The 21176-nt window shown below is 40.5% G+C and overlaps 1 protein-coding gene across 1 annotated transcript in view; it reads right to left on the bottom strand.

Moving 5' to 3' along the window:
- KLKB1 (kallikrein B1) overlaps positions 1–20630 on the bottom strand; it is a 26072-nt gene extending 5442 nt beyond the window's left edge. The window contains exons 1-12 of the mRNA XM_034647768.1: positions 20543–20630; positions 19893–19951; positions 15358–15520; positions 13884–13990; positions 11200–11359; positions 10670–10779; positions 5806–5965; positions 4958–5064; positions 4639–4801; positions 4427–4539; positions 4094–4262; positions 806–991 (exon numbers count right to left, since the gene is read on the bottom strand). Coding sequence (XP_034503659.1) covers positions 806–991; positions 4094–4262; positions 4427–4539; positions 4639–4801; positions 4958–5064; positions 5806–5965; positions 10670–10779; positions 11200–11359; positions 13884–13990; positions 15358–15520; positions 19893–19950 — 1496 coding nt within the window. The 5' untranslated portion in view covers position 19951; positions 20543–20630. The remainder of the gene's footprint in view (positions 1–805; positions 992–4093; positions 4263–4426; positions 4540–4638; positions 4802–4957; positions 5065–5805; positions 5966–10669; positions 10780–11199; positions 11360–13883; positions 13991–15357; positions 15521–19892; positions 19952–20542) is intronic.
- Between the last annotated feature and the right edge of the window lie 546 nt (positions 20631–21176).

The following is a 21176-nucleotide window of genomic DNA, read 5'->3' as shown; positions in this document are numbered from 1 at the left end:
AAGATTTTTTATTTATTCGACAGAGATAGAGACAGCCAGCGAGAGAGGGAACACAAGCAGGGGGAGTGGGAGAGGAAGAAGCAGGCTCATAGCCGAGGAGTCTGATGTGGGGCTCGATCCCACAAGGCCGGGATCACGCCCTGAGCCGAAGGCAGACGCTCAACCACTGTGCCACCCAGGCGCCCCTAAGTGCTTTAACTTTTTAACTGGCAATTTTTTATAACAAACCAACAGGTGACTGTCATGCTCATTTTACAGATGAGGAAATTCAAGGTGCAAAAAGGTAAAAGCAACTTGCTGAGGTCATGGAATCGTTACTGGACACAGTGGGCATTCACCAACTGTGGCACGTTGTACCACAGAGGCCACATCTCCTACCACCACACTACCTGCTTCCCAGAGTTCCTGCCGCATCCGTGTCTCCACTCAAGTTAGACTGGGAATTAGTATCTGTCCCTACTTGCCTCTTCATATACTCCTAATACGCCCAAAGCAATAGTCACCCTGCTATTCCTGTCAAAGGGAGCCGTGCTTCCCAAACGGCCCAGACGTTCACCATGTGCATTGTTTCAATCATGTATACACAGTTCTATTCCTACCTGAAGAAACCACTTACTATTTCTTACCCCTTAAGTAGAAGAGATTGCTCCAAGTCACAGGTGTTGTCTCCCTTGGCAATTCCTCACCTTGCCCCCAACCCCACCGAGCAGAAAAGGACAGTCTCTCCATATTCTGCCCTCTCGTTCAAATTGATGTGAAAATTTAAACCGCTGAATTCAGCCGTATAGCTTCTCCTTGAATAGGCTACGTACCTGTATAATTCAAAGGAGTCTTCAGTTTTATTAAGGCAATATCATGACCACTGCCATCTAAGATTTTGTAATTTTGGTGAATAATAAGCTCTTTTATTTGTGAGAAAGGTGTTTCTTTTGTTATCTCTGACAGATTTAAAATGCCACTATAAATGCGCCAAACATTCGACAAGGGAAGCCTAGAAGGGAAAAAAAAAGACCTATTTGAAACCGGAAAGACCAGCCTTTCATATTGGCCCATTTTCCTTTCGACTTGACTTTTCGAAAATAGTACTTTTCTGGGAAGAAAACACTACATACAGTGTATTCTCACTCACCTCATTTCTCTTCCTCACAATTTGTTACCACCACTAGCAGCAGTACTGAATCTCTGAAGATTTAGTTAAAAGCACTGAAAATGTACATTTGTGTAGTTATTTTATGTTACTGTAAGGAAAAATAAAAGAATGTTGCTGTCCCAAGGCAGAGAGAAACCAGTTGGGAGAGACTCACAATTTATTATGGGAACAACCTGCCCAGTCAGCAAACCTGAAAACAATTGCTTCCATGAAATCCAGAATTGTCAAGAGGTCAGACTGATCTTACACAAGCCCCCCTCATTGGGCAAATTAGGGGGGCTTCAGTGTTATTTAAAAGTTCTCTATCTAGGGCACCTGGGGGGCTCAGTCGTGAAGCGTCTGCCTGCGGCTCAGGTCATGATCCCCGGGTCCTGGGATCGAGTCTTATGTGGGGCTCCCAGCTTGGCGGGGAGTCTGCTTCCCCTCTGACCCTGCCCCCTCTTGTGTTCTCTCTCTGTCTCAAATAAATGAATTCAATCTTTAAAAAAGAATAAAAATTAATAAAAGTTCTCTGTCTAGGCCAAAAAATGAAACCAGAATATAATAAAATATAAAAATAAATATAAAAAATCAAATAATAAAATATCTATATCTTGAGAAGTATGAAAATTTAAATTAATTTTTTAAAGATTTTATTTATTTATTTGGGAGAGAGAGAGTACGAATGAGTGGAGGAGCAGAGGGACGAGCTGACTCCCCGCTGAGTGCAGAGCCGGATGCCCAACTCAATCCCAGGACCCTGAGATCATGACCTGAGCCAAAGTCAGATGCTTAGCCCTTGAGCCACCCAGGTGCCCCTAAATTAATTTTTTAAAATATGAATACATACAAAGTAAATCTAAAATTATGTCTATAGCAAAATCTTATCTTGTGGTAAAGATTTGGACTTTTTTATCATCATTGAGAAGTGCAAGATAGAGTTTCATAAAACTCTAGAGAAAATCATGCAGATAGGGGCAAAGTGGTTTTCTTTCAAATCAGTGTTTCCATGTATATTATCTCTTACAACTCAACAACACTGAGCCTTCAAGAATGAAAATTCTTAATATAAATTAGTGCAGCTGCTGTGGAAACCCATATGGAGGTTCCTCAAAAATTTAAAATTTAAAAATTTAAAAATAGAACATTTTTGGGTACATAGTCGAAGAAAATGAAAATACTTCCTTGAGAGATATCTGCACCCCCATGCTCACAGCAGCATTATGTATAATAGCCAGGACATGGAGACAACCTACGTGTTCATCAATGGATGACGGAATAAGGAAAATGTGGTATAATATATGCAGTGTCTATGTATACACACACAACATACGTATATATCCTATATAATGCATATATGTATGTAAGCGTGTGTGTGTGTGATGGAATATTATTCAGCCATAAAAAGAAGGAAATCCTGCAATTTGCAACAACATGGATGAGACTTGAAGGTATTTTGCCAAATGAAATAATCAGACAGAGAAAGACAAATGCTGTATGTTTTCACTGTATGTGGAACCTAAAAAACCAAACTCGTAGACACAGACTGGTGGTGGCCAGGGGAGTGTCATGGCAGGAGACAGTGAAGGGTACAAACTTCCAGTTATAAAATGAATTAGTTATGGGACCTAATGTGCAGCAGGGCGACTGCACTTAACAATATCTGAAATATTTGAAAGTTGCTAAGAGTGTGAATCTTGCAAGTTCTCACCACACGCACAAAAAAGTAATTCTGTGTGGTGATGGATCTATGGATGTCTTAACTAACCTTATTATGGTAATCATTTTGCAATGCATGTACATGTGAAATCATTACATTGTACACCGTAAATTTATGCAATGTTATGTATCAGTTATACCTCAATAAAGCTGGCAAAAAAGATGAAAATTCTTGGTCCCAAATTGGGGTGCATTTATAAAAAGGGGACCCACTATTCCCTTTCCCAGGGTCTTTCCTTCCCATCAATAGCTTTCCTCTTAGCGATGCCATGTGTAGCAGAGCCACTAACTGGAGATCCCAGGCAGGGATGCGGGGACCAGGAAGGAGCTTTGTCTGCCCAGCCGTGCCCCAGACCCTGGTGTATTTCTGCCGGATGCTCAACCCTGACCCATGGCACCCAGAGCCCTACTCTTTTATCTAGTCAGGGCAAGAGGGAGAATTTTATAAAAACAAAAAACTTTCTGAGAGAGACCAAGTATGTTTTATTTTAGGGCTATTAGTATTTCTTGCTGTTCCTATGCTTTGTCCGTTTCTACGTTTCTTACGTAATCAGAGCTTACTTTTTTGTAATTTTTATGTTCCAGATATAGTGCTAAGGACTTTAAGTGTGTCACTTAACCCTTTTAATAACCTCATGAATTAGATATCATTCTTATTCATATTTCACAGATAGGAAAATAAAGCTAAGAGAGATTTACAAATCACCCAAGGTCGCTCATACCTCCAATAAGTGACAGAGCTGTGACTCAAGCCCTGTTCTAACTACAAAGTCTAAGTGTTTTAGAAATATTGTATCAGATTTTATTCACTAAAGTATATAGGGTAATAAATTCACATTTTTGTTTTCACTATTAGTATTATTTCGTACATTTGTGACTCAAGCTGAAAGTAAAATCTCTATGGGTCTGGAAATTAAGTCTTCGAAGAACACATTTGGGGAGTGGCGGACGGAGATGGCGGCAGGTGGGGCATTTTTCCTTATTCTTTAAAGCAGGAGTGACATCCCCTGGGAGTGTCCATGCTGCGAACAGGCCACACTGTGTTCTGCTGGGTCAGATCATTCAGTGCTCAGACAGGCCCTATGAGTTGTTCAACATTTTGAATACCAGCCCTGCTCTAAAATGTCTTTTTTCAAAAAATAAACTTTGATTAATACACTGACACAATGATCGAGACATCGATCATAGATTCTTCAAAACAAAAAGGCAAGTTAAGACCCCGGAGAAGACACATCCAGAACTTACCCATCAAAGCAATGGGCGGCAGTTAGGACCCACTGGTGTCCGATGATTGACCCTCCGCACAGGTGGCTCTGATCTTTGAGCTTCACTTGCAGGCTGACTTGCCAGGGCCACTCTCCCCAAGAGGAGTTGGTTCCGCCAACAATGCGTGTGTTTGTTTTTGTTGTGCAGACTGAAAAGAGAGTCTTGACATTAACGGTTGGGATTCGAGGTGAGTCAGAGTCCACCTCAGCCAAGGAAAGCAAAATACATAATTCCATTGTCCAAGACTAAGCAAGCTATCAAGACAACACAGACGTCCCTTTACAGTTCCATGAAAAAGTGAGGCTTACTCACCAGACCCGTCCCCACTTTTACACAACCTCAAAGAATAACCAGAGCTCGCATGTGTCCCATACGTAATCCTAGTTGGGGAACCGTCCGAAGATAATCGTAAGGAACACTTGCACCTAGACAAAATGATCGGTATGAAGATTAAACCTTCACAGAGGGAGATAATTCATGAAATGATCTTGCTGAGTAGCTTTGAAAAATAAATTTTCACTAACTTCTCTCCTCTACAGTCTTCTGGGCGTAAAGAATAAGTAAAAAACTGACAGCGAATCATCTTTGTACAAGTCTCTTGGCAAACGTTCACTCCTTCAACAAAGGTCACATTCAGTTCTTCCCCTTCAAAATCAACTTCTGAGTAAATTTTGGAATGACAGGGCTCTGTGAATTAGAGACATGAAAAGATAGAAAATGAAAAGAGCAATAAACCACACTTACCCAAGTTTTTGGTACTGAGGATTGTCTTGTTGCTGTTACTTGTGAGAAGGTCGTGAAGTGCGCCAGATTGCACGTACTGTTATTACTGGATCACATTACCAGGCAAGGCTTTGCAGGTTAAAAGGCTATATCCAGATACGGCGTTTTCCTGAGGAGTAGGGGAACTTGGTGTCCCGCTTTTGGAAGTCTTAAGAAAGCAAACATTTCTATTAAAAAAAAAAAAAGCAAAAGAGAGAGAAACACAACTGCATTAAAGGCAAACACAAAAGCACTTCGTATTTTGAAAATCACCTCTGCAGATTTTATTCCTCTGAGAAACTCTTTCAAACTAAAGCAGACCACAGGACTCTGATGAATCACAGAGATTAAATGTAAACCAAGCCACATCTCCCTCTGAAGAAAACTGATAGGCACAGATAACCTGGAAAGAGGAGAATGGCAAAGTTCCACTTTTTCACTGAGAAGAAAAAGGAAACGTAAAAAAAGAGCCAAGACCAAATTCTGGGGGTTTCTGCTGCTATGCTATTGAATAGCGATGCACCCTTCTCTTAGGTCCACCTTTGCATAGAAGGAAAAGGGCAGGTTATCAGAGGGTAAAGAGGTCAATCAGGATAAACAGGGCTCTAGTTTCTAAAACACAGGACTTAGAGACAACATTAATGGACATGCTGCCGGGGAGGGGTTTTTACTTTAAGTTAATAAGACAAAGCATTAAGATCAGTAGGAAAGGTATCTGGTCCTTTTCTTCCATGGATCCAGTGCTGCTTCAGGAAGAGAAGGTAGGTGGAAAAGTTGGCTAAGCTCTTAACTAATCTACACCTGGCAGGAAAGCACTTACTTAACCTGTGGCTTCAAGTGCTCCGAGGGGAAAGAACAAAAGTTTTCGAAAACTCAAACCAGGAAATTACAGTGATGACAGGACAGCAGCAGACGTTACACGGTCTCACCTCTGCGGCTGTTGACGCCACGCCTTTGTGTAGAACGTGAAGAAGAGGCAGTTGGGGTGGTAGGTGCAGATGGTTTGACACACGAAGGCGTCTGGGGCGACAGCTCTGCCGACGTCCACATCTGAAAATGCGAGGTGCTGGAAAATGTCCATGCGGCAACCTGTGAACTCACAGATGACACCCGAGTGACTGGTCCTTTGTCATCGTAACTAAGGAGAGCATGGCTGTTATTGATAGCACCAGCCATCCTACGTGAGAAAAAGTGTCTGTTAAAATACCCTCAGACTTGTTGTTTGCCATTGGGAAGAAGGAAAAATTGGTCTAAATCTGATAAGAGATAGGTTCCTGTGTCAGAGAAATGAAATACCTCAATCTACGCTCTCAGCCCCAGCCCGACCCATGCAAAACGTTTAGGTTGCTTAGCATATGCTCGGATCTTCTTTCTATTACCCTGACCCTGAATTCCAGATTTAGGAGGTAAGGTTTTGTGTTACTTTTTCCTGAATATTATGAAAAAGATTTTAATAAAAGCAGATTAACAAAAATATCAGGTAACTAACAAAAATGCCATGTGCCCGTTGAAATCAGAACAGGAGAAAGCCCGCTTTCATTATCTGTATGTAATCTTATTTTTTTTAAAAGATTTTATTTATTTCTGAAAGAAAGAGAGAGGGGAGGGACAAGCAGACTCCATGCTGAGTGCCAAGCCTGACACGGGGCTTGATCTCAGGACCCTGAGATCATGACCTGAGCCAAAACCAAGAGTTGAATGCTTAACCGACTGAGCCACCCACGCCCCTAATCTTATGTCTTAATTACACTTTTATTTGTGTTCATATTATTTACTCAGTTTAATCAATTTGATGACATAAATTTTATTAAAAATATGGAATAATGATAGCAATTATAGGAAGGACAAAAAGAGCCCAAATTTAAAGGAACATAGTTGTTTCAAGATAAAGTTCCTCCCGTGACATAATATCTACATAGGGGCAGTCTAGGAAATTAGGTCTCAACTATTTAAATCTTTCTAAAACCAAACCAAACCAACCAACCAAACAAAAAAAACCCAAACACACACAGACTCTGGAAGCTGGAAGAGAATTTATGGGTCACCATATCCCCTGAAGGATGTCCCTGACAAGTCGTTTACCTTTTACTAAGATGTTTAGAGTGATGAGGAGCTCACTGCATCATGACAAGGCACCAATTCTTTTCTGGACCATTCTAGGTGTTAGGAATGTTTGCCCTATTTTCTTCATGGCAGCATTTACCTTGACCTGCCTAATGGAACCACACAGATTAATCTAATCCCTTCTCCTAAGACAGCCTTCTATAAAAAATTAAATTAAATTAAATTAAATTAAGACAGTCATCCTGATATTCTCAGGTTAAATGCCTTTAACCTGTCCCTCTAGCCACTTTGTGTTTTCCATGACTTCTAGCTATCTTACTCTCCTGGTTACCCCTAATGGAACCACACAGATTAATCTAATCCCTTCTCCTAAGACAGCCTTCTATAAAAAATTAAATTAAATTAAATTAAATTAAGACAGTCATCCTGATATTCTCAGGTTAAATGCCTTTAACCTGTCCCTCTAGCCACTTTGTGTTTTCCATGACTTCTAGCTATCTTACTCTCCTGGTTACCCCCTTTCGAAATGCTCGGGGTTGACCATTGCTACATACAAAATATGCAGCACAGAGCTGTACACAATGTTTCGGTCACTACCTGACCCATCCAGATGACAAAAACACAGGAGCTATCTTGTTAAGAAGACCATTTTTTTTTAAAGCAAGTTTTTTGGTTTCATTTGCTTTGTTTTGTTTTGTTTTATCAAAAGTACTACAGGATGTGAGAGGGAACAGCAGAGGAAGGACCTCTGAAAACCCTCTCCTCCAAAGAAGTAATGGAGAATGGGCAAAATTGTCAAAATCAATGTTTCCAGGACTCTAGAAATTAATCAAAATTAATCAAATTATAACAGCCCAGAGAGTACTTATTCAAGAAAAACAGCTGAATCTCTGTAAGGACAGTGAGTTTTGTGGGGTTTTAATTTGCCCTTTTCCTGTTCTCTTCTCCCCAGCTCCATGGGAGCCTTGAAAACAGCCCCACAATCATGCTGGAAACCAGCAAATGGTCTAGCAGCCCAGAGGGGGGAGAGTGGGTTTGGGGCTACTCCAACGCTCCACCCCCATCCCCAGTTAAACACCATTATTTGACCTGTCTGGAAATTCTCAGGAAAATTTCACTCACAAGAATTGAGTTTATTTGACATGACTCAGAGCTTTCTTCAGTATTAACAGCTTTGTCCTGGCAAGTGTTTGTCAAGAACAAACAAACAAAAAATGCCAATTATGTAACATTGCAGCTTCCTAGGCCAACAGTAATAGCAGGAGCAAACAACAAGCTGACAAAATTCTTAAAAGGAAAACGAAGGGGGGCGCCTGGGTGGCACAGCGGTTGAGCGGCTGCCTTCGGCTCAGGGCGTGATCCCGGCGTTATGGGATCGAGCCCCACATCAGGCTCCTCTGCTAGGAGCCTGCTTCTTCCTCTCCCACTCCCCCTGCTTGTGTTCCCTCTCTCGCTGGCTGTCTCTATCTCTGTCGAATAAATAAAATCTTTAAAAAAAAAAAAAAAAAGGAAAACGAAGGGAAAGAGGGAGGTGGTGAGAATCTTGACATATTCCTGGGAATCTAGAAGGCCATATGCAAGGACAGGGCTCAATGCATGATGAGGGCTCTGCACATGTCCATGAAAGATCTGAGAAAGTCCAAAGCTCTCAGGCTGGCTGATGTTGTGCCCTGGGTTGGCAGAAAGCAAAGTGAAGGCCAAGGCAAAGTTGCGAAATGCCTGTCTGCACATTGACAGCATGCCCAACACTCCCAAAAAGCCCCTTGGCAAAGGCTTGGAAACATACTGGTCCCAGGCATGTAAGGAAATCTCTGCGTAATCATTAGCTACCTACTAAGGAAACCAAGTGGAGACATCTGCGGTCACATACTACACAGAAGAAGTCCAGAAACATTTCAGGAAGTCATTGAACAAATAGCAACAAGAAAAAGCAGACTCTGGGGAAGGAGGGATCTGGTTTCCAGGGCTACCATATGCCATTATTTAAAAGGTCTAAATTTTNATCTCTGCGTAATCATTAGCTACCTACTAAGGAAACCAAGTGGAGACATCTGCGGTCACATACTACACAGAATAAGTCCAGAAACATTTCAGGAAGTCATCGAACAAATAGCAATAAGAAAAAGCAGACTCTGGGGAAGGAGGGATCTGGTTTCCAGGGCTACCATATGCCGTTATTTAAAAGGTCTAAATTTTGGGGGCGCCTGGGTGGCACAGCGGTTAAGCGTCTGCCTTCGGCTCAGGGCGTGATCCTGGCGTTATGGGATCGAGCCCCACATCAGGCTCCTCCGCTATGAGCCTGCTTCTTCCTCTCCCACTCCCCCCGCTTGTGCTCCCTCTCTCACTGGCTGTCTCTCTCTCTGTCGAATAAATAAATAAAATCTTTAAAAAAAATAAATAAAAGGTCTAAATTTTTACAAAAAATTACAGGCCGTGCAAAGAAACAAGTGTGGCCCCTACACAGACATAAAAAAAAAAAAAGGCAGTCAGTACAAATCTTTGCTGAGAAAGTACCAACGTCCTCATTTACTATACAGAGACTTTAAGTTGGCTCTTTTAAATATGTTCAAAGAACTAAAGGAAACCACGTCTAAAAAACTGAAGAAAAATGTGAAAACATTGTCTTGACACATAAAAGGTATCAATAAGAGAAATTATACTTTTAAAAAAGAACCGAGTACGAATGTTAAAAATTAAATAATCAGTAAATTAGAACCAGAAATCTGGCACCCACCACGCAGGGGGTGTGCAGGAGCAGAAAGGAAACAAACAGGAAAAGAGAAGCCGTGTTGCCCACTTCCTGGTCTCCCCCAGGGGCCCCCCACCCAGCAACTATGTAGTAACATCTTATCACTAACATGCTGGTAATTAAGTAAGGTCAAAGGTCATGATGATTTTCTGGGTAATTGTATTGAAATTACGTAAATGTCTGAAACTACAGCACTTTATTGATTCGTTGTGGTTGAGTCATTTCAAGAAATGACCGTATGGTTTTCTCTGCAGTGTCGCTGCACTCTTTCCTATTGCTGCTGTAACAAAGTATCACAAACCCAGTGTCTGCAAATAACACAAATTTAGTATCTCACAGTTCTGAGGGTCAGCAGTCTGAAATGGGTCTCACCGGGCTCCAATCGGGATGCTGGCAGGACTTTGTTCCTTGGAGAAGCTTTATAGGAGGACCCATTTCCTTGCCTTTCCAGCTTCTAGGCTGCCTGTCCTTGTCCTTTCTCCATCCTTTTTTTTTTAAGATTTTATTTATTTATTCGACAGAGATAGAGACAGCCAGCGAGAGAGGGAACACAAGCAGGGGGAGTGGGAGAGGAAGAAGCAGGCTCCCAGCGGAGGAACCTGATGTGGGGCTCGATCCCAGGACCCCGGGATCACGCCCTGAGCCAAAGGCAGATGCTTAACCGCTGTGCCACCCAGGCGCCCCTGTCCTTTCTCCATCTTGAAAGCCGGCAGTGTAACATCTTCAAAACTCTCTCTCTCACTATTACCTTTCTATCTTCCTCTTCCTCTTATAAGGACTCTTGTGATGATATCAGGCCCACTCACACAATCTGGAATAATCTCCCATCTCAAAATCCTTAGCTTGACCCCGTCTATAAAGCCCCATTTGCCATGTAATGTAACATATTCACATGTTCCAGGAATCAGAATGTGGATGGTTGGGAAGCTCTAATTCTTCCTGCTACAATCACATAGGGAAATAGTAATCATATTAATTACCAATGTCTGAGAGTGCACAGGGCTTCAGAGAGAATCCAGATGCCACATTAGTCAGCACCTTTATCCTGGTGGGCGTTCCTCCTGGACTGTGCTTTAAAAGGCAGCTGTTTCTAAATGTGAAGAAAAGAGGTTACTTCTCTTCCTAAACTGCAAGATGCACGTAGCCATCCATTTTGCATTGAAAGGATCCTGGGTCAGTGGGAAACAAAGCAATCAGAACAATGACTTTGATACTGAGTGCGTCTGGGGTTTGTATTTTTAATCAAAGAGACATTTTTCTGCTCTGCACAGGGAAGGTTAGGGTGGGAATGGGATGGGAGACATTTTTCAGCCAAACCCTCCCTCCCCAACCTATAGAAGTGACTCTCCTTAGCAAAATGACACCAAAACCAAGTAAATAAATAAGCAGAGTGGTTAGGTCTAAAAACTCTCTTCAGTCTTCCACGGTGGGGGCAGGGGGGAGTTACAAAGAGTACAATTAAATCTTAAAAGCACCATCAGAAAAAACAAACACTGTGAATGTTACTCACCGGTACTCCGCACTGTAAAATCTTTCAGTGGCGTACGTGAAAAATTGACAGTGAATGCTGTTGGTGCACTTTTTTTGGCATTCTTCAACACTTTTTACCTTAGAGACATTAAAATTAACTCCTCTCATATCAATTCCTTTATGAATGTCTCGGTAACAAGCTGTACAAATAAAATGCACAGAGAGAATTCAGTCAGTTTCCTTCCAGAAGTTTATCATCAATTAGGCAGGGTAGTTTTGAAGGATTCTATCCTGTTTTTCACAACTGCCCTTTTAATTAGGGGATTTGGTATTTTTGTTACATCACTACATTATCAAACTCCGCTTGAAATAAACACATTCCAATATGCTTTATAGCACTAGCAGAGAGAGGGGTTACTTTGTTTCCAAACTGTAAGGTATGTGTAACTATATAGGTAATATTTCACCCTGAAATTATCAATGAACAATGGAAGACAGACAAGGCTACAGTCGTGCGGGCCCTGATGATTATATTAAGGATCTGCATTATTAAACAATCTGATGTGCCCTCAACTTCTTGCATTGAGTGAAGGAGCTTCTCTGTTTGCTTATTTCTCAGGTTTCAACTACTGTCTGATTGTGAATTTCTTTTTTTTTTTTAAAGATTTTATTTATTTATTTGACAGAGATAGAGACAGCCAGCGAGAGAGGGAACATAAGCAGGGGGAATGGGAGAGGAAGAAGCAGGCTCATAGTGGAGGAGCCTGATGTGGGGCTCGATCCCATAACGCCGGGATCACGCCCTGAGCCGAAGGCAGACGCTTAACCGCTGTGCCACCCAGGCGCCCCTGATTGTGAATTTCATCTGTAAGCCCTGTCATTGCCATCTATGCGTCAAATCCTTATAAAAGGTGAAGAGTTTTGTATATTCATGATGAAACCATTTTAATTCTTGCTTTAAAATTTTGTTAAATTCCACTGAAGCATCCTTCCAGTTGAAATGTACCTTATACACAAAACAATATAGATAATTCTTTGGACAGTGAACCAAATTTATGATGTAGGCTTTTTTTAAAAAAGCACTCGGATTTGTTAGTTAGACCCTTGGATAAAAAATCCAGCAGTATAAACCATAATCTGCTGTATGTAATGTTCCACTTCTAAGAGGTTGAAAAAGCCATAAAACTAGATTTAATGGTGGGAATGACAGTAAATGTACAAACGAGTAGGAAAACAAGACATTGCGGTGGGCAGGGCCATGGATAATTCACAGTGATTGATGTGCATAGGAATTTGTAAGTTCTAGAAGGGAAGTCTCTTTCCAATTCCGCTGTACATGAGAAAAGAAACCAGCTGAGTTGGGATGAGATACTTAACAAACTAAAAGCTTTTCTTTATGATTAGTGGAAAGCTCTAAACCTACCTATAAATGTTCTAAACCAAAGTTGGTCCTAAATTTAGGGACTTTATGTCCTTGGGAGCAATTATTACTTTTAATCTGAGATGCTCAGGGAGAGTTAGGGGGGAACATTAAATGAGTTCTGTAAGACTACGTTTGAGGGAAAAACAATAACAATAACTGAGAGGATTGAGAAAAGCCAAATACTGTTCTTTAAATTTTACTAGGATAGCATATTTAAAAATAAGGCTTAATTGAATGATTTACACTAAGTTGTATTAAGATATAAATTTGATCTTATAACATAGGACATGTATTGGTCCTCAGGTAAACTACATATCGGCTAAGTCAGATCCCTGTGTTCCTAACTAAGGACTGGTTCCTGTATAAACTGCTGGTACAAAGCACGCATGTGTGTTGAGGGAGTGGTGTTAATGGGGGGAGGGAGGATAGAAAACTTTAAAACATCTGAAATCCGAAACTACAAAATTAACTGTAAATAGTAAAGGTAAAATAGCAATGATGGACAGTCACAACGTGGTTATTTCAAGTTTCTGCCAGCCCATCAGTTGAGAATCTTTTCAGCATTTCTCGTTTCAGATCAGTTATGTCAGAGAAACGGTTCACTGCCTTAAGTTAGGACAGGATTAGAAATTGTTTCCCAAGACATTAGTAGCAGTAAGTGTCAGAATTTAAATTTCCTGGCCTCTTAGTCCTCACATTTTTTTTCTAAGACGTATGATTCTCATTAGCAAGATTTACAGAGCCCAGACCTTCAGTTTGGGGGCTTAATGGGGTTTCTTAACCTCTGCATTATTGACGTTTGGGACCAGAAAATCTTTGTCGGGGGCTTCCCTGTGCCTCGTGGAATGGTTAGCAACATCTCTGACCTCTACCTACCAGATGCTGGTAGCATCCCCCCAAGTGGTGACAACTAGCAATGTCTCTTGGATGAAGGACAAAATCACCCCTGGTTGAATAGTGTGCAAATTATCTCAAGTAAAACAGGGATCTCCATGCCTTCTGTGTTCTCTTTAAGATTCTTATCTGCAATCCGGTTGGGGAAAGGGGGCAGCTATCATTTGAACGTGTATTCACTTTCTGCAAGTTTTACACTGTAGTGCTAACTCATAAGAAATAGAGGCTCCTTGAGCACAGAACTGATAAAGACGAGAGGGAGGATACATCCAATTAATAGCACCCCCTCTCTGTTATCTCTCTGAGTGCTCCCTGCAAAAGTCCAAGGCAGTACAGAGCTTGAGCGGAAGCCATTTTAAGGTAAACCCATTATTCACTCAGATTTAGCTAAGAAATTGACAGCTTACCACTTATTTGACGACCACATTGCTTTAAGGAATGTCCAGAAATTGCACTCGTCCGTGACACTGTGGGCAGGGTTCCTGTAGCACTGTCTTTCAAGAAGCAACCAAATCTGTTTTCAAAAGTACTTTCAGTTAGAAAGTAGAATAATAAACACATTGAGGAGATGTCTAACTTTTTTATACACTAATAAGTATGTCCAGGAATAAGGAAAATAATAGAGCTTCCCTGACACTTGCTGGAAAGAACACTCTTAGAGGAAATTCCATAAAATCTAATGGTCTTTGTAATATCCAACTTCAGCATTCTTATTCTTTTTAAAAAACACTTTTAAGTATGGAAAGTTGATCATATTAAAGAGGTAATGATTTTTCCTGCGTTCCTACAGTTTGGGGAATCATGTTCTAACCTGGTGATTGTTTTTACTTAAATTAAATCAGTCATGAGCGTTGGATCAGTCTATGGGGTTCAGCTCGCTTATTAACTCCTTCTAGTTCCCACCAATGGTAGACTTCATTCTTTCATGTCAGTCCTAACAGTAATCTTTCACAAGGATTCTAGAACCTAACTCAACTTCAAGCTGATGCTTCTCACACACAGTCTGGGTTTTCTGTACAAGTTTAACACGTAGAATCAGGGGGTGATGATCTAATTCCTAGTTTTTAAATTCAAACAGAGGTAAGGTAAAAGAAAAGACGTATGGTTATGGAAATGGGAACAAAAAAGAAATGCTTATTCTGGATATTGATCAAAATGGAAGAAAACTATGATGAAACCATGGCTGCACTCAGTCAACTTTATAACCTAATAATAGTTTTAATGACTATTTTTCTAGGGCTCTTACTTTTCCAAAATGCCAATGCCAGTTAATAATATATATTTGCATATGCGTGCGTACACACACACACACACACACACACACACACACACTACATATACCACAGGTGCCTAACCTGATTTACTACAGGTCCATTCAGAACAGACCTTTCCCATAATCTGGATCTTACTGAATAATATTCTCAAAAAAATATTTGCCTCCCGTTATATTTTCTTAGGATGTGCTATCCACAAATACAATCCTGAGTCAGGTAGTATGTTTCCTTGCTCAGGTGAAATATTCACCTATTCATTTTAGACCCTTTCTTGAGACAACCAGTTAACCCAATGATTTTAAGCATTCTCTTTGAGGCCTTGGATAGACACTGCCTCATTTCTATGACTTTAAGTGAACGCAGCAACTGTCTGACATGCATACTTCCAGGCCCAAGACACTTTGGTTCAGTGGGCTCAACCGTTTGGGTCTGAGGCTGTGGCCTAAGAATCTGCTAATATTAGACCCACTCCAGCTGATTCCAGTGAAGCTGGCCCTTGGACCCCATTTGAAAAACATAACCCTACAATATTTACACCTTGTTGCACACAACTGGTTCTATTTTGAAAAATGATTGGCTTCTCCAATAATGACATGTCAGCTTTTACCTTTTGTCTGTGTCATTAGTGGAACTTTCAGGAAGGAAACTGAAGAGCAAACACCTAGGATGGAAGGTACACATCATCTGACAGTGTTGGGCATTCGGGGTGTACATGGCGGTTAGGTCCCCTCCTCTGAAGAAGGTATTTTTATATAGTTGAGTCAGACATCCTGTGATACAATCATTGAAAAAAAAATACATTATTTTGCAATGAATGCAAATAATTATTTTGATAGAAATGTCTCTGTGTTCTGAACCTTCGTACTTCCTCCACTAAATACCCAAAGAGCTTTACAACAGGACTTTCATGATAGGAGTAGGATAAATCCTATTAAGGTGACTGTTTGAACAAGTATAACGCTGTTTAAAGTCATTCTATGGGTACTTCCACATAAAAAACTTGGTTGATTTTTACAAAATCATAGGATAATTTGCACATAAATTATCCACAAGAAAATACAATTCTAGCTTGGTTTCTCCCTGTGGTCTAACATGCTATGAAAATACCATGACTTAAAAATAACAGGGAGGGAGGTGCCTGGGTGGCTCAGTCAGTTGGGTGTCTGCCTTCAGCTCAGGTCATGATCTCAGGGTCCTGGGATGGAGCCCCGTGTCCAGCTCCCTGCTCAGCGGGGAGTCTGCTTCTCCCTCTCCCTCTGACCCTCCCCCCTGTCTGTCCTCTGTCTCTCTCTGTCAAATAAATAAATAAAATCTTTAAAACAAAAAATAACAGGCAGAGCGCCTGGGTGGCTTAGTTGGTTAAGCATCCAACTCTTGATCTCAGCTCAGGGCTTGATCTAAGGGTCATGAGTTCAAGTCCCGCATTGGGGTCCACGCTGGATGTGGAGCCTACTTTAAAATAATGAATAGAATAGAATAGAATAGAATAGAATAACAGGCTTCTAGTTAAGGAATAAATAATTCATGGGAATAAAAGGCACAGCATAGGGAATATAGTCAATGATACTGTTACAGCATTGTATGGTGACGGATGATGGTTACACTTGTCATGAGAATAGCATAATGTATAGAGAGGCTGAATCACTATGTTGTACACCTACAACTATTGTAAAAAAAAACTGTAGTAAAAAAGAAAAAAAGTAGGATCTCTTTCTCAAAACCCTTTCATAACAAATAGCTGTGTAAGGGGATTTAGAGACAGACTTCATTCAATGCCTCTAACTTTTTGTTTTTCTTTTTTTACAGAAAGAAGTTAAGTAACTGAGACTCAGGGCAGTATAGACTTGTGCAAGACCCATGTGGCTAATGAAGGTCCTAGAAGAGAAACCTACCTCTTTTCAGTCCCAATCTGTTCCCTTTTCTAGTGTGCAATCTTGAAGGTTTATTTAATTTAAATAAACCAAGAGTTATTGGGCACTTACTAGGATCAGCACATTTATTTGCTCGGTTTCTATGCTAAATTGAAAATCCATTCTGAACTATTTGGTGTTTGGGAATTGTTCACAGTTCTAAAGTGCCGTGCATCCCACGTATTATTCGAATATTAAGTGCTACCTTTACTGTTCCATATATTAAAAGTAAACTTTAATACGTGTATTTGAGTTTACCTTGAAAGAGCCGCTTTAAAGTCAGCTTCATGAGCTTTTCCAGCTCAAGCAGCCCATGTGTCTGTCTGTCAGCTGTCTGTTAACCACGGGATATTCCAATGACAACTTTGTCCATCCCCTAGGACATCTATTTTTGTTTTGCCCTTCAGGGAATGGGCAACTTAGACACATGTGTTTCATTAAGCACAGAAGATTAAAATTTCCTCTTCACTCTCCTCCCCTCTGGGGATTCCAGCCCTGAACTCTGTTAAGATGACCTAACCCAGCATGGTCGCTTTTCTTCCTCTCGGAGGTGTGGCTAAGATGACTAACCCTTGGATAAGTTTCATATTTTGAAAAAGCAGAGATCTCTTCAGGGGGAAGCTTATGGGAATACAAGTTGCCAGGTGTATAGACCTAGATTTCATATACACACAGAACACTGAGTAGCTGGTCCAATGACAACACTGGCTGCAAAGTGACCTGTGTTTTAAATAATTCATATATTCGGCCAATTCGTAGTTACGGAGCAGCCAGCCTCCCCCCATCCCAGGGCACAAACATGAGTGCAAACAATACCCTGCCTAGCCTGGGAGTTTCCCTTCTGCAGCTAAGCCTTTGCGAGCTGCCAGGTGACTTGGCTGTTGGAAAGGGGCAACTAGAAACACGCCAACTTTGGAGCAGGCTGGGAAGAAAGTCCTAATAGACATTCTTGCTTATCCTCATAAGTTGGTAATGATGGTGATGGTGGTGATGGCAATAACGACGATAGGCTTGTTCATATTATTTTAGAGTGCTTTAAAGCACTGTTCCATAAGTTGTCCCATAACATAAAATAATGTCACACTGCTACTGTGTCCATGGACTTGGGGAAGGTTATTTGGTCTTGTTAAAAAAAAAAAAAAAATTACATAATCAATAAGGAGGAAAAAACCACTACATTTTTTTTAAAAAATTGGATAAGGGATATGAAAAGGTAATTTATACAAGAAACACAAGCAAATAGTAAGTATACAAAAAATGGTAAGAATCGTAAATACAGGCAAGTTACAATAGCTGATGCGATTTTACTCACCAGATTAGCAAAAATTTTTAATTTTCTAAGTTACCAATGTTGATGTACTGATTTTGGCTGCAAATGATCAAAAACCTAGTTCAATGTGACTTTAGTATAAATGGAATGTATTGGTTCAGAAGCCAGAGTCCACGGCAGATTTGGCTTCAGGAATCACTGGACAGGGAACTGGGCTGATCCCATCAAGATTCAATTTGTCTTCATCCATTTGCTCTGTTCCACAGTGTTGCTGTTGCTCGCAAATTCCACACAGTGGCAAGGTGCCAGAAGCTCAGGGCTTTATATTCTTCAACAGTTCAAGTCAATTGGAAATAATAATAAGAGCCTTATTTGTACAAGTGTAAGCAAAGGTCTTGTTGCAGACCTTTGGCTCGGATCAGGTCACAGCGGCCAGCAGGATGTGTGCCCCTATTTACTAGTTCAGGTCTGCTTGCATCACAGCCACATAGACCCAAACCTGGAGGCAGCAGTTCCCCAAAAACAAATCAGGATACAGTTTCCAGAAAGGTGAATATATGTCAAGCCATATAGACGACTACCGGAGTTGGCCTAAGTGGGATAAATGATCACTCTTACCTGCTGGTGGAGAGGGTTAACTGGAGAACCACCTTTCCGAAAGACAACTTCATGCTGTACGTCACAAAACTTCCAAAATATTCACACCTTTCTATACAACATTTTTATTTTCAAAATTTTATTCTACAGAAATAAATAACTGAATGTGTGTATAAGAATGTGCATACAAAAATACCATGACTAGGGAAGATTATTAAGCTCCAAAAAATATGATATATATAAAAAGATATCTATAAATGGGAAACTTAAGTTATAAAAAAGTATCTATAATTAATAACATCTTTGTTAAATGTGTAAATATACATGTATAGAAAAATATCTGAAAGACTAAAAAAAAAAAATTAACAGTGGCCATTTCTGTATTATAGGATTTCAGACAATAAGCAATTTCTCATTTTCTGCTTACCTGCACCTCTGATTTTCCTAGAATGATCAAAAAAAAAATTTTTTTTTTTTTTTTTTTTTTGCCAAAAACATAAAACTGAAATGGCCATGGTCCGTACATCTCTGGCTTCCACTCCTTAGCATTCCATGGATGTAATGATCATGGCTCAAAAAGCAATCAGGCAAGGGGCGGGATGGTTTAGGAGGGGAAAAACAGCCTCTTCCTGAAGAAACTATATCTCTTTACAAATGTCACCCTTATCCAAGAGGTGTTTATCTTAGCCATACATCTGAGAGGCAAGTAAATAATCACTGTGGTGTGGTCCTCTTACGTCAACACAGAATCAACCCATAATGGTGGCTCAGAGAAAACTCCACTATTAACAGAAAACAGCGTCCAGAATCATCTTTATTCCCTGAAAACTTAATGGAATGGCTAGAGAGAGAAATACGTTCAAAACCTGGTGTTGAAAACAGAGCTATTCAAATGGACGATTTACTAATTTAAATTTAAACCAAATACTTTCATTTCTGAAGCAGTTCCCCAGTGGCCTAAAAGAGTAAAAATACGTACCCGGTACCTATTACAACACTTGGGTTGGATCCAGAGGCTATAAAATGCCTACACACTGAATATTCAGATGAAGTTGACTTTTAAAATGTATTGATAATAAAAATAGAAGGCTGAGTGTTTAAGATCTGCTTTGTAGAGAGTCTGCTGCCAACAGCCCCTTCTGCTAACACAAACCCAAAGACACTCTCACTCCCTGCCTCCCTCACCCTTGTGTGTCTAGGGCGATTCATCTGAGAAGTGGCAGTTGCCCCTGGATAGTAAAAGGATTTGTGTCCTGACTTTTGGGTCTGCCTCCTTCTGTTCAATCATTTTCTCCAGGGCTGGCTTGTCTTGTTAACCACTCCTCTCCCACACCCAACTTTAGATCTTAGAAAAAATCCACTCACCACAGGAAACCGTAGCAAAAAAGCAGGTGAGATAAGCTGCTTGCCTGAATGAAATCATCCTAAAAGAGAAAGCAACACATGCATGACCCTACTGGTGACAGATCATATTTACCATGAACCTTCATTTAAGGTGATAGAGATCTTCTTGTAAATGTCTGCGTTGCAAATCTAAGTACACAATTACCGGTACAGGGAACGAGAGCTTTCTGTATATTTTATGCCAGGGACTTGGCGCAAGATACAAACTGAGATCTCTAGACTGCTGTTGTGTTCATCACTCACTTGCAGCCGATGTTGTTGATAATTATGGGACAGGAATTGGTAAAGGCGGATTAACCAGTTGTGAAACCTTTTGATTTGAGCAAAAAGAAAAGGATTGTAAGTAACAGCAATAATATTGGTCCAGAATTCCTAAGAAAAGCTCTCAAAATACTAAAGCCCATTGAAAAATTTTAAAGCAGTTGATATTCTCTTGGATTTTAGAATATCTTACTGTAAAAGATTTCGTATATAAGAATATCAATTTCTCCTACACTCTCCAAATACACCAGAAATTAGAATATATACTGATAGCGTCTTCTCAAAGTAGAATTAGGCTTGATTAAAAAAAAAATGATTTGGAAGCAATCAGAATAATAGAAATTCTCTACCTGAGAGCACGATTGCTTCTGTGGCTCTGTAGGTGACGGTGTCTCTCGCCACTTAAAAATGGACGGTCCTCAAGCTTTTCTAACGGGTCTCTGCAGGCAGTATTTACTTGGCTCTGATATTGACTTTGGTTTTCTGCCAACAGTTTCAACTGTTTGCCCTGTCAACATATTCTATGAACATCCCACTCCCGTGTTCAGCTATTTAATATATTAACTATTTCGTGTTAGGGCCCCACAATGCATGCCCAGATTTCCATTTTTAAAAATGTTCCAAACATTTCCCTTATTTGGAGTCATGCAGCTTAAATCTCATTTAACTAAACTTTTCCCATTGCAAGCACCTGGATGACAATGGAATAAGGGATGGGTGTGGGTCGCTCCTTCTGGAAGGATCTTTTGACTAACGACATCTATGGTTTTCCACATCCTCTTCAAAGAAGCATGTAACACTGAAGTTTTGAGTATGGAAGGGAATTGGAGAATGATTAGGTCCTTCTCCCACCCAATTCACAAAATGGTATATGGCAGGAGTTGACAAACCACAGTTCACAGACCAAACCTGGCCCAGTGCCTGTTTTTGTAAATAAAGTTTAATTGGAAGACAGCCACACCCATTCACGCATGTGATTGTCTA

The sequence above is a fragment of the Ailuropoda melanoleuca genome, chromosome 18, assembly GCF_002007445.2.
Source record: "Ailuropoda melanoleuca isolate Jingjing chromosome 18, ASM200744v2, whole genome shotgun sequence".
Lineage (NCBI taxonomy): Eukaryota > Metazoa > Chordata > Mammalia > Carnivora > Ursidae > Ailuropoda > Ailuropoda melanoleuca.
Note: the sequence above shows the minus strand (reverse complement) of the source record. Positions and strands in the feature narration are given on the sequence as shown.